This window comes from Coturnix japonica, chromosome 4 (genome assembly GCF_001577835.2).
Source record: "Coturnix japonica isolate 7356 chromosome 4, Coturnix japonica 2.1, whole genome shotgun sequence".
In the NCBI taxonomy this organism is placed as follows: domain Eukaryota; kingdom Metazoa; phylum Chordata; class Aves; order Galliformes; family Phasianidae; genus Coturnix; species Coturnix japonica.
The window spans coordinates 26,819,785-26,847,678 of NC_029519.1; the positions used below are offsets into that span (position 1 = coordinate 26,819,785).

At 38.5% G+C, this 27,894-nt stretch overlaps 1 protein-coding gene across 6 annotated transcripts in view; it reads left to right on the forward strand.

Moving 5' to 3' along the window:
- Positions 1-27,894, forward strand: part of GAB1 (GRB2 associated binding protein 1) — an 89,496-nt gene that overhangs the window by 42,777 nt on the left and 18,825 nt on the right. For 3 of the 6 annotated variants that reach the window (XM_015861136.2, XM_015861137.2, XM_015861139.2), the window contains exons 2-7: positions 9,540-9,834; positions 16,885-17,098; positions 19,732-19,812; positions 24,371-24,975; positions 26,776-26,861; positions 27,065-27,368. In XM_015861136.2, coding sequence (XP_015716622.1) covers positions 9,540-9,834; positions 16,885-17,098; positions 19,732-19,812; positions 24,371-24,975; positions 26,776-26,861; positions 27,065-27,368 — 1,585 coding nt within the window. The remainder of the gene's footprint in view (positions 1-9,539; positions 9,835-16,884; positions 17,099-19,731; positions 19,813-24,370; positions 24,976-26,775; positions 26,862-27,064; positions 27,369-27,894) is intronic. The other 3 variants (XM_015861138.2, XM_015861141.2, XM_015861140.2) reach the window with 2 other exon arrangements.

The following is a 27,894-nucleotide window of genomic DNA, read 5'->3' on the forward strand; positions in this document are numbered from 1 at the left end:
GGCTTTGGTTTCAGATCAAACCTGGATTCATAAGGTTGCTCTGGAGTGGGAAGAAAAAAAAAATAATTGGTCGTAGTGCTGAAGTTTATTAAAACTGCTGATGTAAATAAAACGTGGTGGTGCTGTTAAAATATAGGAAACAAAAAAGATACTTTTACATGCATTGATGAGATTGGGCAGCATTTAGTAAGCTGCTCATTTGTGATGCCAAATCATTCTAATCCTCAAGTACGCCGGTTTATTGTTTGGTTTGCTATCAGTAAGCAACATAGCTCTTTTTTGGAATGTCTTAACCCCTTTGTAACTGCTAGAGATCTGTCTAAACCTAAAATGAAGTATATCGGTTGCAGACTTGGAAAGTGTTTTTGTTATGAAAGAAAAAATTTGGTTAGCATAGTGAAAGCAACTTACAAATAGTAATGCTGTGCAAATACAGACTGTGCATATTTACTTAGAAATGAATTTTTTTTATGGAGTTCTTTAGGTCAGTTGTGGAAATAGTCCACTGAGCATAGTTGCCAAGTGTTCTCAGTGGTGGGGGGATGTATATATCAGTCACAATGGCGGCTTTTATTGCACTTTTTTTTTTTTTTTTTAGCAGCTGTTATTCTGTGTCTCCATACTTAATTCGTGCACATCACAGATTTGTTGATTTAATTAATTTTGCTCTTAAAATAATGTGAACAACACTGAGCATGCCTTTTTATTTCTTATCCTTCGCTGGAATAAGGAATTCCTTGCAGTATTTAAAACACTGAGTATTGATTCCCTCCATAATGCTTTGGCAGAACAATAGCTTTCCCTTTTCCGTGCATGAAGTGGCCCAAGAAAGTGTCAGCCCCATTATTGCTGTAATAGCGGTTAAATCCTTTGCAGAATAGGCTTCTGCTTTAGTCTGCAGATGCGTGACTGCTTGAAATGTCAGCTAGCGTACAGCCTTGCTCTCACAAGGGATGGATAAGGATGTAATGTCAACGTGTAGTAAATGTAGTTTGCGAAGATCACTTATAATGTAGTCTGGAATTATGGGGTAACTCTATTCTGCCCTACAATCCATTTTAATTCATCATCCCTTGTTGAATGTGAAGAAACTGCTGCTTCTGTAGCTCAGATACTTTTTATGAGGGAGAATACAGCATCTAGACCTATAATCATTTTGTCAGAGATGACATGCAAGATGCCTGACCTTATCATGTGTGAAAATCTCTATGCAGCATGTGCACACCACCTGAGTGAACCAAACACGAGATGTGTTGTAGGTTTGTTGCAACTTCTATGTCCTCTAAGGGATCCAAAATGGAGTCTGACATTGTGTGTTTTCACACAGCTCTAATATCTTGTTTTTTCTTGCTTATAAGGGTTTCACGAATGATGGAGGTAGGTATCCACAGAAGCAAGAAAAACAAACAAAAAACAATGAACAGAAAGCTAAATCTCTGCAAGATGCATCCAAAATAATTAAAAAACAACCCTGGGCTTGTGAACTGGAGGAAAGGTGGGTTTTTATGTTTAGTTACAAACACCATTTTGAAACAATTCTGCTAGGAAGTAAAAATTGAGTGGACAGATAGTGGTGCATTTCATCCTCTGCCATGAGTGAGGAAGCAGCTGTTAATATCAGTGAAGTGTAGGCTTCATCTTCCAGCTTCAGATTAATTGCATCTTTATGAGTCTTATTTTTCAGTTTTATATTTCTGTGCATCGCTGTCCTGCTGTTTGTCAAGATGTGCACTCCTGAGCTCAAGACAGTGGAACTCAACTGAGGGTACAGCTGCCATCTTGTCCAGGTTGTCTTGCGCAGGACATCTTGTCAGCATTGCAGTAATCCTTGTAATAAGAAATGCACGGTCATTAAAAATAGGAGAACCTACCCTGAGCATTTTGCTTACTTAAATTAAGATTTGAGGGGGAGGGAACGTGGCTTTTAATGAAGAGCCGATGAAGGAACTGAAGCAGAAATGTAAAGTACACACTGCCTTTGAATGATGAATACACAAAACCAGTGCTTTTCAAATGAATCCATCTGATTCAAAGGCAAATTGTAATTGGTTGAGTGATTGTAAGTACTATCGCAGAAAGTGATCTTCAGAGGGGATCTGAAGATAAGAGATGTTGTTCCCTGTTGATTCGTGGAGCCTTCAGAGGAAAGTTGGGAGAGGTCGAAGAATGTGTTGAATCTGTTCTCACTGGTAGATTAAAGCAGTAAGAGATGACTTGCAAATTTAGGGAGTCATTCACTCTCTTAGTAAGAAAAAGTTCAGAAATACGTTGAATGACTCAAAACTGCAGTGAAGTAAGTTGATAATGCAGGACTTCACAACAGAGATGTGATCAGTGTGAGAGAAAAGATAGTCCACGTGGTATTACATTCAGTCTATGTACAGGGGTATGGGGAAGAACAGAGAGGAAGTTGATCAGAATGTACTTGAGGTGGGGAAGAAAAGATGAAATTTGGGAGATGTTCTGAGAGCAAGGGCAATGTGCCAAAGTTGCTGTGTGTGGGTGAGGAACCTGCAACAAATACACTTATGCAATGGTGTTATGCTTTTATTGTTGACAAAACAGTGAGAGAAGGCTGAGCTAACTTGTGTCACAGGGAGCATGCTACTGGGAAGCTGTGTGCTAGGCATGCAGGGTGTGTGGTGTGAAGCAGAATAGAATTGAAAGGATAAGTTCGTGAGGGCTCAGAAATAACTGGATAGCTATGGGTGCCAGGGGTGTGTAAGATATAGGAACCTGGAAGGGTGATCTGGTTACTGGGCCTAGCATGAAGATGTGGTAATTCAAATACTGGTTCCACAGGAGGTCTGCATTAGTGCGTTAGCTTGGTGAGTCAGTTCTGCTATGGTAAAGATGCTATGATAGTTCTCTGGTGTGCAGGATTATTGCTGGTAGAACTGCTGTGATGGCAAGCAGTAGTTTGACATACTGTGGAAAAGTAGCAAGTATTGAAATGACTGCTGCTAATGATCATGAGAAGGTGAGCGTTACAGTGGATGACGATACAAGCTGCACAGTTAAAATGGGGATAGGCAAGGGGCTTTAAAAAACAAACAAAAATTGTGAAAACCTCCATGCAAAATGTGGAAGGATTGTGAAAATATTCAATTAGTTGAAGACGTACCGAACAGCAGTCAGAGTGCTAAAATGGCCTGACTTGTATTTTGCCCTGTTTTTGATGCTTTAATTAGCTGTGTAATGTTGGGAGACTAGTTAGTTCACATGCTGAAACATCACTTATGAAAGAGTCTTCACAGCAAATCCGTGTGCAAGTATTGTTCTGCTGCATTTGCAGTGTTTTCTTCTGTTTATTTAACAAGCTAAAGTTAGAATCGACAGCACAAGACTAGAAAATGGTGACAATAGTTGGAAAACAGGAAATTTTGGCCTTGTGTGTATTCGGAACAGATGATCAGGATGATGGCCAGGAGAGTGGAAACTTCCACTGAGACTGTTTTTTCCTTATTTTGCTCAGTGAGAAAAGATGGTGTTTCCTGGAAAACAAGTCTTAAGTATTTAAAGAAAGTCATAATGTATCCAGTGTTTTCCTCATTTCACGTTTATTTGTTTTGCAGCTATCTGTTTACGCGTTTCAGTGTTTAATGGTACTAGAAGTACCACAGTTGGACTGTTATGAAACGTAGGAAGTTTCTGTTCTTAGAATTAAGGTACCAAACATGCCTTATTTTGTGCTGAGTTTATTAATTCTGTCGTCTTTTATTTTTTTTTAAAGGCACTCATTTTTCAGGAAGCGTGTGTCAGCTGCCAGTAGGTGTTACAATGATTTTTGAGAGGCAGCTGTTAATTCTGAATTCTTGGTATGGCCTTCTATGAAAGCTTTCCAGAAAGTGCTTTCTGAAAAACTTGCCACATGTTTCTACATTTCCATGTAAAAATATAAGTACTGATTTCTCAGAGTAAACTTCAGCCAACATTGTGAAGTTTCTCCATTCAGGAGTTCTGCAAGCCCTAAGAGTGGCTTGTGGAAAAGGCTGTGTGCTTGAGGTAACGTTGTTGACCGTGACCTCTTGGAGCTGCTTCCCAGCAGTCTTCCCAGGTACGTGCGTTGTGGTAAGGAAGCTCCCTGCTGACAGATGCCACTGCCCTGCACCTAACACAAACAGAACTTAAAAAGAAACATCATTTGAATACTCAGTATTTCTCTTGGGCTTCTGAAACGATGCAGAGTGTAGCTCCACTGTATGAAGCAGTGGAATGGCATTAGGTGTGCTTGGCTTAGCACACGGGATCTAGAAATAGGTAGGTAAAGAGGGCAGAAATACTCAGCTTCTCCTGTTTGCTGTCTTTCTTCCTGTTTGTCAAAGATGTGCAGCTATTTCCCTGTTCCTTTTGCTCTGGGAAAAGAAAGTTAAGAGAGATGGATGAAATACATGAAAAAGCATAAAGAAAATAAAACATTGATGCTGGCAGATGACTCATAAAACCTCAACAGTAAGCTCAGCACTAAAAGAAATGTCCAAGAGAGAATTACAAAGTGACCTTGGGCTGTCTTCCTTACTTCTCTCTGCTTCACACCCTGCTTGTTTTCTGTTTACTTTAGAAGTTCTTTTGGATCAAGGAAATGTTTAACCTATGTTTGTAAAACATCAAGTGTTCTTTTGGATCCTCCCTGTGCCCCTGGGTGAGTCTCTTCTTTCTTCCAAGCCATAGATTAATGCTCTTGAAAAGAAAGATGGCAAATGCTGTCCTAGTAACATACTTTTTGGAGTGGTGAGATGAAAACCTGAACTCAAATGTATTTGCTTGAGAGATGAGAAGGAAGTTCAGAGATCTGTAATATTATTCACGTCTGCTGGTCAGTCATAGGGAAAACGCTTATTGTTCATGTTACTAGAGAGGGATGCCAGTGATATCTTCCTTGGGTTAGCTTGCTAGTGCTTGCTACTTTTGTAGGATTTTTAGAGTGGAAAAACAAGGGGTCATTGCACTAGTAGTGGAAAAACAACTTAACTGATGCAAGGATTATGAGCAATAATACTTGGTAAACCCAGCAAGGACAATTGGCCAGTTTGTTAGAGAGCGAAGTCACTTAATCACATGAAAACAAATGCTGCAAAAAGGATCGTCCAGGACAAATATTCATTAACATATTTCACAAGTTTTAATCCTTTAAAAAATTTCATGTAACTGTTTGAGCAACAGTTTGAGGATATCCAAATGGAACATCAAACCCTTTTTAACATAAAAAAGGTAAATTATCTATTTCCTCTTGCCCCTTCCTCCTTCCTTTCCTTGTCCACTTAGACATGCCTACATGTTTCCACCAGAACCTGAAAAAAAAATGAGTTACCTTTCTATGAGGCATGGCAAGACAAGAAGTAAATCCATAAGTATATAGGTTCATTGGAGATAGATCTGTGGTGTTGTTGATGTCTTCAGCAGATAGAGCTACTGTAAGGACACTGTACTCTAAATTCTCTGTATTGCATACAGTCTTAGCTACAAGCTTTCAGTTATTATCTGTTTTAGTACCTACTCATAGTGCTATGTGACGAATAATGCATTACACTTACTTTCATCATTTGAGGCTCTGTGAGTGAGCAGTTTGTCAAGTTTTAGCCTACTTGAAAAACAAGCAAGCAAACTTGTTTCAGTAGTTATGATAGTCTCATGATACGCTGGTCTCATGATATGAGCAGGACAATATTTGGCAGGAATGGTCATGTCCTATGGTAGACCAGCTGATACGCTGTGCAGCTCTGGGAGAAAACAAGCTGAGAGTCACACAAGTCATTTCTTAGTCAGAAACAAAAGCGGCAAGTCTTGCTTGGGAATTGATTGTTTTAGAAGCCTGCACAGGCTTTTGGTGAGCTTTATTCCTGTGACGTTTGTTGTATCACACTTTGAAAAGCAACAGATTTACTTCTGTGTTGATATTAAATCTATGTACAGTGCCATGTAGCTGGTTGTTAGTGTAAGTGCATTTGTTAATAGCAGAGTTTTAACATGATTTTTCATATGTGTGTATCTTCAATTTAAAAACAAAAACAAAAATAAATGCAGCCTTCTTTCCTCTATCAGATGCTGTTTTTCTGTGCTAAAGTCAACAGGATTAAGTTAGAGAAGCAAAAACAAACAAACAAAAAGCCTCCTCAGTAGGTTATGGGATTATTTTTTGTCCCAATACCAATATTGTTTAATCTTGGAAAAATATTTGAGCAGATAACGTATGATTGATAATCCTAAGTGATGATACAGGTAATTAGTAATCATAACATTCCTTTGACTGAAACCTTTTTCTGTGTGTGTGCGCACGATTAAGCTGTGTGGATTGGAACGTGCATGGTAAAATGAGATGCTGAAGTTTCATACAGGAATGCCTGAAGGGGTTAAAAAGAGAGAAGGAAAAAGATGATTTGCATAAGTACGTATTTGCACATGTGCGTGCTGTTTTTTAAAGATTTCTTTTTGGAAAGCAGTTATTAAAGAAGCTCTCTTCATTGCGTACATAGCACGGGATTTGGTGCTTCAGTGAGGCAGTATACAGCCTTCATTACAACAGCAAATACTGAAATGTTAAAAATAGATCAAGCTTTAAGAATCCCAGATATTTTCAAATAACAAAGAGTAATTTATGTGGGCTCATTTTGCACTTTGACAAAATATAGAGGCGCTTTTGTACTATGATTAGCCAGGGTGCTGATGTCAGTTCTCTTGTCTAGCTTTTAGCTTTATTCTGCTGCTAAATTGTGCTTTGTACTGTAATCCAGAGAACCTTTGTATCTGCCTTATTAGTGTGTAGTTTATGGAATTGCTTTTGTTTTTGAATATAATCTGTGCCAGTTCCAGTGAGTGTGACTCATTATTTGACTGAAATAAACATTCACATATGTACTATGTGAAAACTCTTCAAAAATAGTAGCAGGTGCTGCTTGGCTAAATTCTGTGTTTTAAGTATTTTCATAGTTGCTGTTTTGTAGCCAAAAGGGCTAAAAACAAATTCTGTTTAGCTGGTTGATTTCCTGAATCAGAGAGCTTTTCCCTCATTAATGCTCAGCAGTGATTGGTGGGATTGATCAGACCAACTTTTCACTCGGTAACACAGCATTAGAATTGAACTTCCATGAAGTATGCTTGGTTGGTACACAGTTCACTTTTGGTCACGAATCACAAGACAAATCAATCTTGCTTCTCCGTATCTCTTCCCCCCTCCAATCTTCTCATTTGGGTGTTGAAAGCGTTATTTGAATGACTGAAGGCTGGTGTTTAAGAGAAGTCTAGTTTCTAACCTAAACACTTTGCAGTCCATTCTTAACTGTCTGTGGCCAGCCTTGTCTGAAGAGAATCCTCTGTTACTGAAGTTTCCTGTTATCACAGAGTCAAAGTTGTCATTTGGTTTGGAAACAGGAAACAAATGCACATTTTGCTGGTGTTTTTGGGTCTCTATTATAATAGTTACGCTTAGCAGCTGCGCTGCCTGGAGGTGCTCCTACTTGCAGTCTAAGTTCACATGCTTCATCTGTTCCATTTGCCACTTCTGCGTTTTTCTGTTCACCCAGTGATCTTGTTGGGATTACAGAAATCACTGCTTGAGGCATATTGGCTTGATCAACACAGTTCCACATTTAACTGCAGCTTCACAACTATACTACTTATCAAGTATGAAAGTTGTCTAAGATCAAATAAACTTCAGGCAGCTTAATAGGTGGGGAGTGGATCTCAAACCTTCATTAAGCTGTCTGATGTTCTTGTCTTTCTCCTGTTTTCTATTACCTTTTAATAACATCTTCCTAAGCTTGGTCCCCAGAATAGCACGTACACTCCACAGTAACTGGTTTGTGTGGCTCCAGCACAGAGCTGGTGGCACTGGTTTGGAGCTGGGATTTGGTAGCACTGCGCTGTCTGTCCCTCATGCCTTCCTCCATGAGCTTGTCCTAAGCTTATGCCTTAAAAAAAATGAAAATCTTTTGCTCCCTGAGAAAACCAATTTGATCTTTTCCTAATATATTGTCAAAAACTTCTGTTTTTAAAGCTTCGTCAGTTCTCTACTGATACTGTTTCTTTCCTTCAGCCTTTGATTCTGTCTGTAGTCAGGGTTAGTTGATGCTCACCTACTTGTTTTTTGGTTTTCTTCTATTGATTTTTGTCCTAACAAAGAGTTTGATTGCTCACTTTTCAATTGAAAATGCAATACAGCTTTTCCAGTGGGCAGTTAGCAGTATGTCTGGTTTATTTTGCTTTGTGTTCCCATTTGTATGTAAAGTGAGATGGCTAGCAGGGAGAGGCAGGGGATTGTCCCCTTCTGCTCTGTCCTATTGAAGCCCCATCCGGAATACTGCAGCCCCTAACACAACAAAAGATTTGGAGCTGTCGTTGTGAGTCCAAGGAGGACCTCAAAGATGATCAGAGGGCTGGAGCATCTCTCCTGTGAAGAAAGGTTGAGGGAGCTGGGCTTGTTCAGCCTGGAGAAGAGAAGGCTGCAGTGAGACCACATTGTGGCCTTCCCGTACTTGAAGGAAGCCTATAAACAGAATTTTTATACAGGCAGACAGTGGTAGGACAAGGGAAAGTGGTTTTAATCTAAAGGAGGGGAGAATGAGTTTAAGTATTTGGGGGAAATTTCACTCGGCAATGAGGCAGTGGCATGGCTGCCTGGAGAAAGCAGTGAGTGTCCTGTTCCTGAAAACACAGAAGGACAGGTTGAGTGGGGCCCTGGACAGCCCATGCCCAGAGAGAGGACCACAGCAATGAAAGGCAGTTGAGGGTTGACTGGAAAATGAGCCATTTTATTTGTGTTCTTCAGTCTCATTTCTTTAGATTTGCAGCAGCTTGAAGGTTGTAACAAGTACAGTGATTGTGAAGTTTTTTCTTCTGTGGATATACCTTATGCAAGGACTTTTAATATGGTGTAAGGCTGGACCATTTGGTCATTCTACCTCCCCACCTCTCTGATGTTTTCTGAAATAATAAAGCAGGTCTTTCTCTGTAAAAACTGCTGCTGTAAAACATTACAAGCTTCTGAGTGCAAAGATTGCCCAACGTCAAGAGAAGTACGCAGTGTGAACAGTGTGTTGTTTAACTGCTGGTTGCTATTGTGGAATATCAATTAAAAATAAATAAATAATCAGAGCTGGAATAAACCAGCCTGAAACAGGAGATAGTGGAAATAAGACTTGGTGGTAAACTTAGATGCATTTCATTTTCATTTTTCTATGCCTGCAGCAGCTTCTTTCAGAAGATTTTTGGGCTTTTTTCCTCTTCTAGTTCCCTTATTTTCTTTATTGGATTCATCCTTCATTATTTTTAAACAGTGGCTAAATTATAGAATCTGTTTTTAAAAACAAAACTAAAATACAAAAGAAGTAAATGTTAAAATATGGATTCACTATCCCTCTAGTCTGCTGTTGTAACAATCAGTAAATGGACTGCATTAAATTCAGCTAACTGTTGTCTCTTAAAATGGCGATTGAACTAATTATTACTGAGTCCTGCTCAACCTGAAACAATGTACAAAAGGTAACCAAGGAAGTATTGCTTCCTCCTTCTAATTTTTCTCTTTTTCTCTTATGAATTTTCAGGCATGGAAAAGGAGATGGTTTGTGCTTCGGAGCGGCCGTTTAACAGGAGATCCAGATGTATTGGAATACTACAAAAATGACCATGCCAAGAAGCCTATCCGTATTATTGACTTAAACTTGTGTCAGCAAGTGGATGCTGGATTAACATTCAACAAAAAAGAGTTTGAAAACAGCTACATTTTTGACATCAACACTATAGACAGAGTTTTCTATTTGGTGGCTGAGACTGAGGACGACATGAATAAGTGGGTTCGCAGCATCTGCCAGATCTGTGGGTTCAACCCTACAGATGAGGGTAAGTTTGTGTGTTTTTGTGTTTTGGTTTTTTTTCCTCATAAACTGTCACACTTACATGCAAAGAATGTTTTGAAGACCAGATGACTACTGTTACCATCCACATGTTCTAAAACTCACGTGCACTGACTGTGAAAGTTCTTTCCTGCTCTGAAAGAATGTGAGCAGAACGGAGGGAGGTGTTCAGCACTCATTACAAATTAAACACGTCATTAGAAAAAGGATGTTTCTTTTCTGTTTTGCATGATGTTAGATCTTGAGAATATAGGAGAAATGTCTAAGTAAAATCATGCAGGATAAAGATTGTGACTGAAGGCTGTGATGAGGAACAAGTGCAAAATGTCAGGATTCTGCTGTTGCTGTGCCTCCATATGCTTTGCAACCAGGAAAAAAAAAAGTTCCCTTTACTGGCTGAAACAAACAAAAAATAGCTTGTAGTTCTTCATTATCCAGCTCAAATCCTACCTAAGCAGTCATTGTGTAGAACCAGTATTGTGGAAAGAAGGTGGTGTGAAATGCAGACAAATAAATCACTGCCATTACTTGTCCTAAAATTACCCTTATTTATTATTATTCCTTCTGAAGGTTAGTGGGCGGCATGACTTTTCTGTAGTTATGTGCATAGTCCCAAGAAAGATTAAATAGGAGCAGTCAAGTGTTATAAATAAAGCATACCAGAGAGAAAAGACTACAATTAAATCCGTCTTTCTTCTGCGTTATACATTGAGAGCAAGGAAAGAGCTTCTGCCTCAGATCTCTGAAAATGACTGGAAATTATTCTTGCCCCCTTTATGAGGGGTCCTTCTCTTTCACCTTAATGCAGTTTTGAACTAAAAATATGTTATTTTCTCAGTGGGTTACTGCTCAAATGGCAAATTCAATGGAAGTTGTTTATTTTGATTGTTGCAATATGTTTTGATGACATTCTGAGTATAACTAAGATCACCCACAGCACATATCTGTGATTGCCACATGATTCAGTATTTAATATGCCAAATATGTTACAAGAGAGAGAAGGCTAGACAGGTGGTTGTTTTTTTGTGAATAATAGACTAGTGCCCCAGTGTAGCCATGAGTAGGAGATGCTTAGAAATCATTGATTCTGGGGACAAGCTAAGAGTGTGGATATAAAGAGAAACACACTTACTTGTCTGCAGAAAATAGCACATGTCCATTGCATGCAATGGAAAAGTAGGCACCTCAAAAGCATGAGGCCTTTTCTTGCTGAGAGATGGTTTTTGTTAATCTGTAATTTTTTTTTATTTTTTTTTATACACCTGAACTAAATATTAAATCCACTGTGAATGGAAGGAGAGCTGACAGTGCCCTGTTTGGATCAAAACAGTTTTGAATTCAGTCAATTTTATCAGTGACTCTTACTGCAGTGACTGGCAGGATGAACTTAACTCCACATTTCTATCTAATTCAGCTCCTTCTGTTTTCACCAATAAGAAATAAGGCTGACCAGCCAAGCATCATTGCTACCATGCTGTGCTGGAGGTATTTGTATCAGATCAGGGTATCTCTGTGCTTCCTGTAGCGCAAGTATGAAACAGAAAACAGGCCTTGCCATTAAGAGCGTGGCATCTTAAAAGTCTCAAAAGTGAGAAATATGAAGATTCTGGAGGAATGTAAAAACTGCAACAATAATAAACTCAAAACAAACCTTTTTGATGGATATGGGTGAGGTGAGAACAGAATAGTGGAATGGAAATAGGTTTCTCATTGTTAGACATGCAGTGGGAGCAGTCTGAATGAGGGTCGGTCTGGTTTTTTATGGGTGTGATAATAGAACAGACTGCACAGTAGAGATGATGTACTGAATGATAACCTGTGATTTTTGACACTTCTTGGATATGACTAACTAGAAGGAGAGCCAAACCGGCTCAGGGATGACATGCCATGAGGATGAGTGACTGGTGACCCTGAATGGAGTAAAAAGACATGAAAAGACTGAGTTAAGCATGAGGAGAGGAATCCTCTGATAGGGTTTGTGTGTCAGTTATCTTACAAGTGAAGCAATAGGTTCAGAAGGAGTAGTGGCCCAAAAGCATGTCTTGTGTAGGCTTTTTTTGGATACTTCCTTTGAGGAAGTATCAGTGAGGTGTAGACCTGTTGTGTTTTGGTGAGTGCGGAATTGCTGAGAGAAAGGTCAGAATAGGCTCTGACCAAAGAATCATAGAATCACCAAGGTTGGAAAAGACCTAAGAGATCATCCAGTCCAACCTTCCACCTACTATCAATAGCTCCCACTAAACCGTGGGTTTAGAAGTGGGTTCAGAGAAGGACCTGAAGTTTGGCATTGCAGATGTGATAGAGGTGACTGCTGGCTAAAGACCTGAGCTGAGGTTCACAAAGCTGAGATAGTCATTCTCCATTATGGAAAGGAGAAAGGAAATGCACCAGAGGACACTGAGATGTCTTCAGTTTCAGATGATATGGTTAAGATAAGACAAATAGAGCACAAAATCTGCAGCCGTAACTCTTACTTTGTAAGCATATGAGGAAAAAATCCCATGCTTTTAAAAAATATATAGCATTTAATATCAGCAGTGCAGTCAAAACCTTAATCTTGGATGTTTGATTTTTTTATCTTAAATTGTCAATTGCCTTCAGCAGAAAATCATAAAATATAATTTTTCTTTTCCTTGAGGAAATATAGCCTCAATATAATTAACATGCAATTAACTTAGCTTTCTCTGTGGTACCTGCTGAACATCTTTTGTGGCATTAAAATCATTTGACGAGTTACTTGGACAAAGGAATCACAGGAGAGTGGGTTGTGAAAGGTTGTGCAGATTGCTACCTGTCAACTCATGAGGTGCTCCTGCAAGTGTTTGCTGTAAGCAGAAGTGTTCAGAATTGAGGCTCACTACATAGCTTACAAACAATGTGAAATCTGATTGTCTATGCTGAAAATCTCTTGGCAAAATTTGGTGTGTAGAAGCTGACAGTAGAGGAAACTCTGGCAGTGTATTTCAGAATATGTGTTATTGCACGTAGCAGCAGAGATAATGACTTCACTGACTAACTTATAAAAGGAGGACTCTTCTTAAGTATTAAAGTGAAGTATATAATAGTGCAGATTCTTTGAAGTTATTTTACATATGTTCACCTTGTATAGTGGATAGATGTAGAAAAAAGAGTAATGTAATAGCACATAACTTGTACTTTTATATTTCTTTTAAGGCTACTATTTGAAAATTATTGTGCAAAGTTATTGCTTTTATATTTTGTTTCAATGAGAAATCTGTGTCATGGTAGATGGACTGAATGTGACTTTGCAATTGTAGAATCATACAGTTGTTGTATGCTGATTCATTGTTACAGTGGGAAAAATCCATTTCTATTTTGGTCTCTTGCACCAGTAATCCATTTCCTTGCTTTTCAATTATGATTGTGGCATTTAATGAAATGATGCTTATGGGGAAAAAGAAAGCAGACTGCATTACACTTTGAGAGTATATTTAGTATTTTCATTATCAGAATCCTGAGACTTTAGCATTGTATATCACAATGTAGAAAAAAATTGACATAAAAAAAAAAACACCCATGAACACTAAGAACAAACACCATCCCTAAATGCAGATTCCCACACTCAAGTCTTCAAAATTGCCCTTACTATTCTTATTTAGAAGGACTCCTTTTTACCTCATGGATTTTTTGATTGTTTGAGTAATGAGGTAAATATGAAAATGGCCATGAGAAAAAGTGTAAGTTCTAGAAAAAGTGATGCCTATAGCTGCTCATAACAAACCAAGTGAGAAAAGTTAAAACTCCTACTGTCTTCTGAGGAAGCTGCTTGTTGTAGCTGCACTGAATACAAGAATTATAAAAACAAAATAGGTTTCTTTTTTACACTAATTTGCATGTTAAATATTCTGGATGTTTTTCCAGCTCGCAGTTTCTCAAAGCAGTCATAATGTCTGGGCTCTGGGAACAAACCAAATGACTTACAGCGCTCTTTGGTGTGCAGATGACCCCTTCCCTAAAAATCTGCTGGTTCAAAATGAAGCGAGCTGATTACTGTAGTCTTTGAAATCATAATAGGCTGCTGGGAGAAACCCTCCTCTTCGTATCAGCTTCTGATGTAAGTGGCTAAGGAGAGTGTTTGGGAGGGTACGGATAGGCAAACAATATTTATTTGATCAGTGATAAGTCATTAACGTGACTGTTTTCTTGGTAGTAAAATTTGAAATAGCTTAAGTACATAAAGCAGGCAAGTGGCCCAGCAGGTGAACAGCATGAAACCGTGTTCAAATGGCCTTTAAATCAGGCAATAACCTACTCCTCTTGACACATACAAAATGCCTGGAAAAGCAAATAAGTAAATAAAACAGATCTGCACAAGGACTCGGGGATTTTGTCAAATTGTATCTGTCACAGTAAATGTGGCATCTTGTCACAAGGAGAATGACCTTAATGATCCATTAATGTTATTGCGCTCCAAATCCTTGCTCAGAGCCTTCTGGGCATTTTGACAACATTAACTTTAATACTCAGCAACAATCAAATGTAAGTGGTTAGGATCGAAATAGAATAAAACACTGCTGGGTGTTTGTAAACTAATAAGTATGTCCCAGATTTTCTGCGTTTTACACAACAGTTGGCTTCCTTTCTCAGAAGGGAATTAGGGAATTAGTAGGGCTGTGAGAGGTGAGGGTGAGGAGAAACAAGTGCTGCCATGAAGTAGTTTCTGTACCAAGAAAAATGAAGCAGCATCAAGTTAGAAAAGCTGTGTCAAAGTTCCACGAAGTTGAGAATGGAGATTATGAATAGGGAATGACTGTTCAGTGCTGCTCTGAGAAGGGGAGCTGAAATGAAGCTACCAGGCTGCAGGTTTAAAATTAAATGAGGTAGTTTTTCATGACGTGTAATATCGTAGTATCTTGTGGAACCATTTCTACAGGATGTCGTGGAGGTAAAAAAAAATATAAACAATAAGAAATTCAGAAAGAAGTCTACCAGAGCCTGGTAAGCAGAGGATGTGGATGTAGCTTCTGCAATGGGATGTTCTGAAGCTGCAGGGAGCCAGAAACTGAGTGCATGATGCCAGGCCTGCCTTGCTGCTTGTGCACAGTTTGTCAATGACAGGCTGCTATTGTAGATGGTATTGCAGGCCTAGTGACTCCAGATCTGAGCCAATATGTTTAGCCTACTGGCCATCTTCATCGGTCCTTTTTCAAGCTTCTTGATTGTGGTGTTGTTACTGTTGTTTTTCTTTTCCTTGGAAAGTTACCATTGAATCTTGTCTTGGTAATGGCGCCCTGTTTTGTTCCAGTACATCAGGCTCACGTAGACATGCATCTTACCACGTACCTACTGGGCTCTCCTGACTGTCTACATTGACACCTCTCTTCCCTCAAAGCTTTAAGGGCATCCTGTTTGATTTCTTTTTTTTCCTTTGTGTAATGTTGGCAATAAACAAACCTAATGATGTGAAGGTTGTGTTTAGTCAGGGCAAGGAATGGGGGAATAGTAACTTGGCTACTCTGGAGCTCCTGTGTATCTTGCTTCTTGGTAAAGATGACTGGAGAATGTCAGTGCATTTGACAGGAAAGCTTTTTCTTTCTCTCCTACTTGTGCATCAGCTTAGCTTGTGGTCCCCAGTTCTGAAGGTGACAAAGAACTACTTGTCCCTTCTCCCACCAAGTCTTTTCCAGGAGCAAGCAACAGGTGCCTGTTACAGCCATTCCGATGCCTCTCTGTTCCAGCATAAGGGGAATAAAGAAACATCAGTTGTATTTAATGTAGGTGTCTCATGAGTGCTTCATAGAGCTCTTGAAGTTTTTAAATGTTATATTTTTCACATTTTAATATTTAAAAAAATAGTAAAGAAACAGTTTTACTCATGTCTGTGTGTGATCACTGGGTGCAGTCTGGTGTTCCCTTTGTTATGCTAACTAATTTAATGGATAGCTCAGGTCCAACCTTTTTTGTAGAACTTTTTTTAGGCTTTCCTACCTTTTCAGGTAGGCCAAGTTGAGACATTTTCATACATCTTCCACCCACGTGGGTGTGGTGGGATTTAATTTCTGAGCCTGTGCAAGTGCTCTGGGAGTTCAAAGCAAGTACTTTTATTCCTATTTCCATTTCTAAATCACTTGTACCTTGTATAGACAGAACTGGAAGCAGGAGGGCTATGTTCTCATGTGTTCATCTGGTTCTTCTCAGGATAGTGCTGGGAAGCAAAAGTTGGATGGCATGGGCTTCTTTTTTTTTCAGTCCAGAACTAGCCTCTAAGTCTAAAAAGAGAAGTTTTTCCTGGATAATATGTTTGTTTTAAAAATGACAATAGTCACTGTCCATCCTTGGGATACACAAATCAGAATGTACAATGAATTGCAAGAACAAGGGAGCCCAAATAGATGAGAAATTGTATTTTAACTATATTGTTTGTAGTCTATGAATCGCTGAAAGAATGGAAAATGAAAGGATTGCTTCGTGTTTGATAGTGTCAATATTTTCCTATATAATAGATACAAATTTACAATAATAGATTACATTACAATAGATTACAAATTTAATACAAAAGAAAAAATATGTTTTAGTCTGCATTATATATGAATAGGACTAAGAATTACCAAGAGAATGCTTTAAAAAGTACGTATGAACTTCATTCACTGCACTAAAATAAAAAGCTGGCATATGTAACAAGGGGCCTATTAGAACATGGTAGCTGTTGTACTTCTGTATTATTTTAGTTACAAGGAGACTTCCACTGCCAAAGCAGCTTCTTTCCTGTTGCTTTTGAGCTACTGAGAGGCCAGTTCTTGGCTGATGACTAATTGCAAATGTTGAAGTGACCTTGGATGAATATAAGCAAATGCTGACTCAGGTTACCAAATTCAAGTACCAACCTATGGGCCCGTGTCTGCTCTGTAAGAAGCCTTAGTATACCAAGGCTAAGGTTTTCTTATGCCTACTGATTGTACAGTTTTGAATTTAAAAACAACGCTAAAAGAAACTGATGTTTTGTTAATAAATATTTTGGTACTGTTGTTAAAACCATTTCATAACTGCATAAAGTAGTATGCTTCTGTGTTTGCAGATGCTGTGAAGCCCCCAGCCAATTCTTTACAAGCATCTGCTGAGTTACCTTTGCCTATCAACACTTCACCACCTTCCATGCAAGCAGAATCTTCTCTACCTCCTCCTTATCAGCTTATTAACATCCCCCCACTGGAGTCTTCCTCTAGTCAAGAAGATCCTCAGGACTACCTACTGCTAATAAACTGCCAGAGTAAAAAACCTGAATCTATGAGGTAAGTTACAGATTTCCTTAAGAACACTTTTGTACAGGCCAACAATGTTTGTGCTAAAAGCACTTATTTTTTTCTTGCTAAGTCACTGAAAGCTTGGATGCTCATAAATGGTGGGAGAAGCTGACTGTAACTTTTACTTCTCTTTTTTTGTTCTTGATCTTGTCTCAATACAGAGGTGTTGGAACATTCGGTTCGTACTGCAGTCTGGAGAAGTAGGGAGAGTAATTCCTAATCTGAAGCATCAGATTAATGTAGTGGCTCTAGGCTGAAAAAATGTACGATTATTATGCACTGCTACTTTGAGCTTAAATAGATTTCCAGCATCTTCTGCATAGAAAGATATTTCATCAACAATAACTATCTAAAAAATGCCACTTCAATTTTTCAGAAGGGATATTGGTGGCAACCCTTGGAATGGTCTGCTCTGGAACTTAGTTGAGTCTGTCCTTTGTGATTTAAAAGCAAACAAACAAAATTTGATTGAATTGAGGCCCTGGGGAGCCTCACCCCTCTTGGAAATCCCCTTTTCATAGAGGTATCAGAGGAGCTGGATGAGATGATCTCCTGAGCTCCTTTTCAACCTTGAGTGTTCTTTGGAATAAAGTAAACTTTTGCAAGCTGCTCTTCTGCAGTAATTTAAAATAAAAATGTGCAGGGATATCTACACGTGAATATGCAGAACTGCATATCCTTTTTATGATTGCAGGAAAGCACATTGAAGGCTGAGGAGAGCTATCATTAGAAAGCAGCTTTTTGAGTATTTCTTATGGTCCCTTAGTGCCGTACCTCTTAGTGGTAATGTCTTCTTCATCAGCAGCTTGATGCTCTGACAGTTTTACCTGAGCCATATGCTCTCTGCTCCCTTAGCATTTTTATATCGCTCTTGTGCCCAAGCAGCTTCTTTCTCTGTTTACTGATGATTGTGTGGTAGAAGAGTATCCACCCTTTACAATCTTCATTATAAAATGGAGGAGTGAGCCTACAGTTCCCCTTGTGTATGGAATGTGCAGGTTAGAGGCAGCATGGCATGCCCCCAGAGCATCCTGTAGAGAAGGGGAAATCCAATGTGTGCTATGAATATTGAAATGTTAAATGTTTATTCATGTTTAGAAGCTGATGGTGCCTGATAGGTATGTCATAGTTTCTGCCAAAAATTATCAAAAGTTTTGGTTTTGTTTCCATAATGGCTTGGCAGATAAATCTTGGCTCGTTTCAGAGCCCTGAGTCATCAGAAATGTCTGAGTGCCCCTTTGTTTTCACGAGGGATGGGCACAGAGAGGATTTCTAGCACCAGATGAAGAGTGTTTTTAAGAATGATAAAGACTGGGATATGTAGTTGATTTTCTTGTGCTTGTGTGACTTAAGTTGAGAGGACAGATTCTGACGAGAGCATAAAGGTGTTGCAAAAGAGAGCAAGGAATGGAGTCTGTGAATAACCTCCAAAATTACTTGAGGATGACGTTAGATGATTACAGGAGAAGATATTTGACTGTTTTGCGGAAGACAGAATGTCCAATGGAGATAAAAATGTCAAGGGAACTGAAGAAGAACCGGATAAAGTCATGGGGAGTGTAGAGGTAGTTAAAATAATTAGTTTCTTTGCAAGAGTATTTCAAAACAATGAAACATTGGCAAGGTTATCAGTGGGGAATGATAAGGACATGTTAAGTAAGTTCAGTAAATAACTATATCTCTTTATTAAGAAGGATTTAAAAATGAAAATTCAAAGCTATAGTGATGCTAGAGTTTTTTCCACGTAAAAAGATTGCTCCTGTGTGGTACAGCAGGCATTTTGCTGGATTTGGTCTGATATGCAGGATACATTCAGTTTTCCTTTGGAATCAGAGCTTAGGGTATCTGCATAGCATATTACTAAAAATCGTGTTGGAGGGCATGATGTACGTTATTGTAATCCACTAAATGTCTGCATCATTTAGTGATTTATTAATTGCCATATGTGGAACAGTGCATCTATTGAAACAACCTTTATTTTAACAGGGGGAAAGATGTGTAAATGTTAATTAAAATCAAAGCATAGTAGGTGGACGTTGTTAAATTTATATATAGGTTTTGTTGCTTGAATGTTTTTTTTCTGTATTGTTTTCTCTTTAGATTTTAAAGTTACCAATATGCAGAGGGAATGTTTTCTGCTCTAACTTTGCATAGTACTTAATAGATAATCTAGGAACCACTGATTTTTCTATAAAGGATTTGGAGTGAGTTTGTTTGTTTTCAGGTGAGGTGGATGACTGAGAAATCTGGAGGCCATGGTCAACCTCCCTTTCCAGAATTTTTAGTTCTTGTGTTTCAAAACTAACAATAATTTCAAAATGTTTCCTTACAGTGTCATGCAATGTATCATATAGTCTTATTAAAATAGTTTGAACATGGTACTTGCGGTTATAATTATCATGCTGTATTTTGTCTAAAATAGTTTTAGGCTCTGATCACTGTTGGCTTGAAAAAGAGCATTGTTTAACTGTAGCATTTGTGAGAATGTGAGGTTCATGATTGGATCATAAATAAGAAGATGAAGCCAAGGACTGTTTCCGAAAATCTTATTGTTCTGGCTCATTCAAGATGTATATGGAAATAATGCTGTCTTCCTCATTTTTCTTGTATTTGTGAAACAGCCAAGGGTCACCCTTTATCTCTGAAGAAGGGCAGGAATACCTTCTCTTAGAAGATTTTGAAAGTAAAAAGGTTCCACTGCAGTGAGTGAACAGTAGCTGTTCTTAGAACGTGTGTGATAAATTAATTGCAGTGCCATTAACTTGCCTGAAAATATTGTTTGGAATACGTCTTGCATGGTGTTCTGAGTTCTAACAGAAAAAGAACTATGGAAACGTGGCTTCCATTTTCTGAAAATAGCTGTAATTAAGAAAGAGCTGTTTTATTTACTTATTTATCCACATTTCTACTATGCTTGTTATTTCTGTCCCAGATTGTTGGCATACAAGAGCAGTTTATCTGCCACTTTGTTTATAGTTATTCTGTTTAGTCTGACATATTTATTCCTGTAGTTGCAAAAAGAATCTGCTTGAAAGGATGAGTGGTCTGATGGGCAATCATCCCATTTTTGAATATGTTATATACTGTCTGGCTTGAAATCTTTTTTTCCTGGGTTTCTGTCAACAACCAGATGTTAGTACATGGTGTTAGGCTTGCTTATTTTGCCCCTGCTACTTTATCTCTGCTCTGTGAATCTTAACACTCAGTTCTTGTGAACTGGTAGGCTGCACAGTTCTCAGTACTGGGTAAAGAATAGTTTGCTCACTAAATTGCTTTTTGCAGATATGTGATGCACACCTGCTAATACTGAGTTCATATCAGGGTCATCTTCTGGTAAAATGTTGTGTTAGGTATTATTTTGCATTTATTTTAAACTGAAGTACAAAGAAGCATTAATATTTACCATATTAGTGGAGAATTCAGCCCAGCCAAAAAAGACTTGAGGGGTCCTGATGGAGGTCATAAGCTGGGCGTGAGCTGACATGGTGTCCTCACAGCCCAGAAAGCCAACCCTGCCTTGGGCTACATCAAAAGAATCATGGCCAGCAGGCTGAGAGAGGCGATCCTGCCCCTCTGCACTGCTGAGACCTCACCTGGAGTACTGCATCCAGATGTGGATTATGCAGCACAGAAGAGATGTGGACCTGTTAGCTTCTGTTCAGAGGAGGGCCAGAAAAATGATCCAAGAGGTTGAACAGTTTCCCTGTGAGGAGCTCTCCGGCTATGGCTGGGGATGTTCAGCCTGGAGAAGGCTTGAGGGAGGCTGGATAGCAGTCTGTTGTAATGGGACAAGGGGAGATGGCTTCAAACGAATAGAGGGGAGTTTTATATTGGTTGTAAGGAAGCAGTTTTTCAAAATAAGGATGGTGAGGCACTGGAACAGAGATTGGACAGAGGTGTGGTAGAAGCTCTGTCCTTGGAGGCATTCAAGGTCAAGCTGGATCGGGCTGTGAGCAACCTGGTCTAGCTGCAGATGTCTGTCTGTTGGGAGTAGGACTAGATGATCTATAAGGGTCCAGGTCCCTTCAAAGTCAAAAGATTTCACGATTGCATGACTTATGTTGAAAAACATGCAGAAATCATCAAATGTTCCATATCTGAACTTTTTTTTCTTTAAAAAAAAAAAAAAAAGTAAAATCTGCCCCTCATCTGTAGTCCTAATTTAACTTTCCTTGAGGAATCATGAATCAAGAATACAATGCAAATATTCAAGATTGTATGTATTCTTCTTGTTATGATCAGTGGTGAATACTGACTTCTGAAATGTATTTAGACTTCAGAGGGTCAGTTATGTTTTCATTCTGGCATAAACTGCTTTTGTGCCCTGTATTTCAGATCAATTTAAAGGGTTTGGTCTTGCAAAATCAGATTGGTTACAATGTGTTCATATTTTGAAAACTTACTTCAATTGCCTAGGAAGATTACTTTAAAAGATTCCAAAAAATTACTTTAAAAAAAAGAAAACAAATATAAAACAACAGCAAAGTCAATCAGAAAAGTTCTCTTACAATAAGAAATGTATACCATTGCCATCAGCTAAGAAAATGAGTAGCTGCTTTGTGTAAGTTTTTGCAAGTCTTACGTTTTCACAAGTGCTTGTGCTCAAGAAAGAAGCAGCAGCATTTATTTAGGCCCAGAAAGCTCCTAAGTGTTGCTTACGTGTGATGGGTAATTATATTGGATGTGTGGTGTTGTTGCATCTTGAGTTTGGATTATATACCCCTGCATGTATTGCTTCTTCAGAGTCAAATGCAACTTGGCATCATTACGATGTGTCTTAATGTCTGTAAAACCACTGTTGTGCCTAGTGACAACATTTTAAAGGTTGGGTTCTGGCGCATGGCTAAATGGATGAAAGTGATCCCAGTATACGTACAAGCCGAGAATTGAAAAATAAGGTCAACTCTACACTTTTTGATTATGTACATTTCTGTTCACTTTTGGTAAGATGTATAGTAGTGCTTATATTATTCCATAGTTTTGGAATTACCTTCATGTAAAAGTATATCCTGCTGAACTGGAGCTAGTAATTTCAGTTCTACAATTGTCACTGACTGCCCACTTTATTTTTGTAGCATTTAAAATACACATCACAGTCCGTGCTGTGCTCACTTAAGTAAAACACGTGACTTTTGCTGTGGATTTGGTACAAATGAATGCCACGGAGCTAGAAGAGTGTGTGTTGAAAGAGAAGAACTTCTGAATGAATACTTCAAGTGCAAGGGCTGCATCAAAGACTACAGTTGGAGTGTTATGTAGTTGCGTAATACTTTCACAATTGATAAAGCACTCTGTAGCCTTATGTAGTTTTTTCAGTCCTATGTACTGTACTTTTTGCAGTTATTTTAAACTCACGGTACTTCATTAGAGAACCTGTTAAGTTCTGAGGCAAAGTAAGTAAACTTAACAAAGAAATGTGGTTTGGACAGTTGACAGTATAAGGAATGTTTCACTTCCTTGCTTTTGCCAAGGATAAATATTTCATGAGAATATTTTCTTTTTCTGGGGGGGAGTCTGTTAAACTGAGTGCAGGTTAATATTCTAAGTCATGTGGAAACCAGTTTTGACCATTGAAGAACTTAAATCTACGTTAAAAAATAGTAATCAGAGCAGTCAGTATATATTATAATATGGAAAAATAATACATAAAATAACAACAACAAAAAAAGTATATATAAAAAAGTAAGTCATAACTTAAAGCCAGAGAAGACCTCTTGGAAGCCAGTCAGGCTGATGGATGATAGTATCAACTCTGTTAAACACAACGAAAACGTGTTAGGTGAAGAAAATTTGTCTTGACTGCTGATGTCCAGTCTAAACTAAAAACATCAGTTCCCTTGAGAGTTGGCACAGAGACGCTCTTAGGGAGTGATTTATGGTTTTTTAGGTGGATATCTGAGAAGAATGGCTTTTTTTTCACACTGTATCAATATCTCCACAATGAATGAAGAGGAAACCTAAATGAATAGCTAAACTGGATTCCTTTCTCCCCAGGTTGCTAGAACCTGGAAGGAGAACCTGGAGGTAAAAATCTGGCTATTGCTTAAGTAAGGAAATGTTTGATTTTATAGACAAATTGATCATTTTTAGAACAAGAATCTTTTAAAGGAAAGATAGTGCTGATTTGAATCTTTTCTTCAGCAGCTTTGTAAGCTATATTGCCCAGTTGCTTAGTATGAGTAGTATACCAGCTATTCATTATTATACACATGCTGCAATATGTAGGTATGTATAAACAAAAACAATGATATGATGCTGTGGTAACGATAAAAGGAAACACCAGGATATGGTGGAAAAACTGCATCACCTCCACCTACATTAGTATTTCTGCAGTTGTCTTAACTTGCACTTAAACAAGGATTCAGACTTAGAATCTCTCTTCCTGGAGCAAGGTAACTGGGGAGGTGTTCTCCCCTATATCCTCCTACCCCCCCCAATAAAAACAACAGTAAACAATACCCCAAACCAGAAGGTAGTTGTTTACTTTCTTTATTCATTTGTACCAGTAATAATGAGAGCTGTTCTCATAAAAAGTGGCCGTTCCAAAAAAAAATAAAGGCAAGTAACTGTGCAGTTTTGCGTAATGATGTGACCTTGTGTTCACAGAAAAGAAGCACTCTGTTGTTGCGTATGTCATATGGATTTCTCTCTTTTTCTCTTTTTTATAATATGATTTAAAACAAACAAAAAACAAACAAAAAAAACAAAAAACAACTACTTGAATCAGTTTTATTTGGTTAGTAGGTAACTTCAGGCATGCACTTAAGGGTGTTGCAACCAGTCATATTTTATCATATTTTTTCATACTGGTTAGAACTAGCAAGTATTCTAATCTCAAGGGTTGAATGCATTTTCACTTTTAAGTGTTGTTGAAACGCTGCTAGTTTGCAGAACTGATTAAAAGAATAAAAAATTAAAGAAACCCAACCTTCAACTACCCAAATAGACTTTGCTTTAGGTTGGCTTGACATCTTCCTGGAAATCACTTGCTTTATGAAATACCAACTTGCTGAGCTGCTGCTAAAGCTGCGCACTTGTGCTGTTATGTTTCACATGCATGGGTCTGTATATGTGTAATCACTTAGAATCCTTCTGCAGTACTGTTTGTTTTGTAATTGGGTTCCTGCGTTTCATTTTTTAAAAGTTGGAAGAGACTGATAAACCTTTCAGCTGTTCACATTTTAAACATTTTTTTAATTATTCTTGATGCTTGTTTTCTTTGTGTTCATTGATGTTTTAATCTCTTGATCTTGTGTGTAGATCTCATGCTGACTCTGCAAAATCCAGCTCTTCTGAAACAGACTGCAATGATAATGTGCCCTCCCACAAAAACCCCGCTCCATCCATGAGCAAGCAAGCTGTGAATGGCTTTTTTCAGCAGCAAGGTGTCTATGACTCTCCGCCTTCTCGTACTGGACTACCATTGGCAGACTCCAGCCTTTATAACCTGCCTAGGAGTTACTCACAAGATGTTTTACCGAAGGCAGCATCTCCAACAGGGACTGATGCAGAAGGCGAGCAACATGTTTTCAATACGCCATCAGCAACATCGTCATTAGATGCACAGATGAGGCACATCTCCATTAGTTATGACATTCCCCCTACACCTGGAGGTACTTATCAGATTCCAAGAACTTTTCCAGAAGGAACATTGTCTCAGACTTCAAAATTGGAGACTATTCCAGATATTCCTCCACCTCGGCCACCAAAACCTCACCACGCTGCAGATCGATCTCCTGTGGAAACATGTAGCATTACTCGAACAGCTTCAGATACTGATAGTAGCTATTGTATCCCTACTGCAGGAATACCGCCCTCACGCAGTAATACCATTTCAACTGTAGATTTGAATATCTTTCGTAAAGGTCAGTGCTCCATATTTTACTTTTCTCTTCCAGATTCTTTTAATACTGAATGATATTAGTCTTATGAAGAAAGAAGTGGTACGTGTGGGTTGAATATTGAGTGTTGCTTGTATCCTTGAGAAGCAAGTGTGTGGCACTTCACAAAGCACTCACTGAAGTCTAAAATATGGAAGAAACCAGAGAAAGAGATGTTTAATAAAGGAAAGACATCAGAATGTCAGAACATTGATAGAGGCTACTCCACTGTGGTATTCAGCTTTAGCTGAATGTTTTTGAAGTGCTAGACGTTTCCGTGGTGTTACTAGTCTTACAAAACAGCAGAGGAAAAATAAACATTGTTTTTTGCTAATAACATCATATAGCTGAGTTCAAAACCGCTGCTGTCAGTCTGTCAGAACAACCAAGGTAAGGTTCGCACATAGTGATCCAAATCTGCATAAGCTGGAAGTTCAGTGGAGTTTGGTATGCACCAGGAACTTTTAGGTCAACCCTGAACTGGTTATTGATACTACAGAAGTTTTGTGTTAGACGTGCATGCAAAGTTTTTAAAGTAAAATTGAAGTTGTTCCTTGTAGCCTTTTAAATGTCAGCACTGCGGACTTGCTAATGCATTTCTGTTGTTTTTCCTTTAGCAGCTGGATACATTTCTGGGTACTAGCAAATCCAGTGGAGCTACTTTTACTTTAGAAAGACTTTAGTGTTTCTTGTATTTCTGCCCGTTTATTTGTACATGTTCTTATTCTCTCAGATTTAAAGTAAAGAAATGCAGTGAAAGGCTGAGTTTGAAAAGTGACATTTGTTGTTACAGAGAGCAGTTGCTGTTGTCTTACTAAAAACGTTTGGGCTAAGAGTTTCATTTCTTTCAGGTTCCTGAGGCAGGTGGGTATGAAGGCATGACTTTTAAAGTGGGATTCTATACTGGCTGCTGCTGATGTCTGTGGGGACAGTTGCAGTGCCTGTGGGTCAGCAGGCAAAAATGACAAAGATGATGGTGGTGGGGGAAGCCTTTGGAGCTCTTTTTCTAGGTCAAGAAGGGAATGAAACAGTTTCCCCCCAAGTTTCTGTCTTAGTGTCAGTAGAAGCAGGCTTGCTGAGCAGTAATGCAAGCTGTTGCCTGCAGCAGGTGAGTGGGACCCAGGACCTGGGAGCACAGTATTTCACAAACATCCTCCAGAGAGGCAGTCACGAAGGTGGACCTTCTTAATGTGGAGTGCTGGGAGCCAGGATCCTGAGAAGCATGAGATATTTAGGTTCTGTCACTTATTCAAAGTGAAAACCCCTGGAAACCTAACAGGGGAGTTGAGAGAAGAGTTGTGGGGTATAAGAATTTACCTGTCAATGTAATCAATTAATTTCTGTTGAATCAGCACTTTCCAAGCAAGCATGTTCAGTCGGAAGACCTCTCTCTAGACCTTAAATTATATCTGTTGTTCATTTATTTCATAGTAGGTTTCTCATGAGGGCCGTATATCTCAAAATGTATTGGTCTTGCAGTAAAGTTTTATACCTGTCTGTTTTGAAAGGAAGATTTATCTGGTTCTTTAAAAGGAATAATTTGTGTTTTTTTTGGTTTTTTTTTCCCTGCCATGGAAAACATCACTATAAGATTTTCAAGTTGATTGGCAAGTGCTGAGTTCGTTTATGAACACAGTCATCTCAAGTCTATAGATAAAAACTGTTGGTCACAACTTTGGGAGGTGTGTTTGCATGGTGTCGTAGAAGCAGACAGTAAATAACAATGACTGGTGCCAGGGGACGGGTGAGCAGGAATGATTAATAGCCACTTTCTTATTTCTTTAGAAATTAGTTCTCAAGACTGTTATGATATTCCACGAACGTTTCCGAATGACAGATCTAATTCATTGGAGGGCTTCCATAACCACTTTGTAAGTATGATGTGATCTTATGACAGACAACAGTGATAGCTTAAATGCTCTTTGTTTCTGTATAAAAAAGCAAGCTGTATGGTGTTTGTGATGTTCAGTTTCAAAATGATGTTTTAATCTGAGTAGCTTAGGTTAAAAGATTCATATGATTCTCAGCTGATTGCGTAACTTATTTTGTTAAAGGAAATATATGTTAATTCTAGAAAAACAGAAGCATGTTGACAGTGGGAAGTGTTTCAAGTGAAGAACTAGATGAGAATTATGTCCCAATGAATCCCAACTCTCCTCCACGACAGCATTCCAGCAGCTTCACTGAACCCATCCAGGAAACAAATTATGTTCCAATGACACCAGGCACGTTTGATTTTCCGTTATTTGGAAAGCAAGTCCCTCCTCCCTCTCACATGGGTTTCAGGTCCAGTCCAAAGACCCCTCCCAGACGGTCAGTGCCTACTGAAAAATGTGAACCACCACCAGTGGATCGGAACCTCAAACCAGACAGAAAAGGTGAGGAAAATATCCAATAGAAGTTGATTTTTATCATCTAATAAAATATTATAGCTCATACAACTCCTGATTAGTGGAAAATAATTTCTTTGAGAAACTCTAACAAACAAATTTTTGTCCAATTTTATGTATCCATAAGGTAAAATTTCTAGGATGTTTCTTAATGATAATACATCACAGTAACTGCCAAATACAAACTTGGGCTTAGTTTTCAATTCAAAGTTTACATAGAATTCCTAACACTCAAGTATGAGTTTTAGTCCATACACAGAGAGGACAGCTGACTAGTAGTGGAGATAGCACATGAAGAACTACATAGAATGCTGATTTATAGCTGTAACAGCTCTTGGTACAGGATCAATACACAGTTCCATTGTATGATGTAGAAATTAAAAAGAACTTTTGTTTTTAATTTAAACATTGTTAGAATTAGTAATAAGTAATAAAGAGAATGAGTGGTATATTTTGCTACTTTTTATTCAAGGTATGCAGTGGTTTTTTTATTCAAGGTATGCAGTAGTCACAG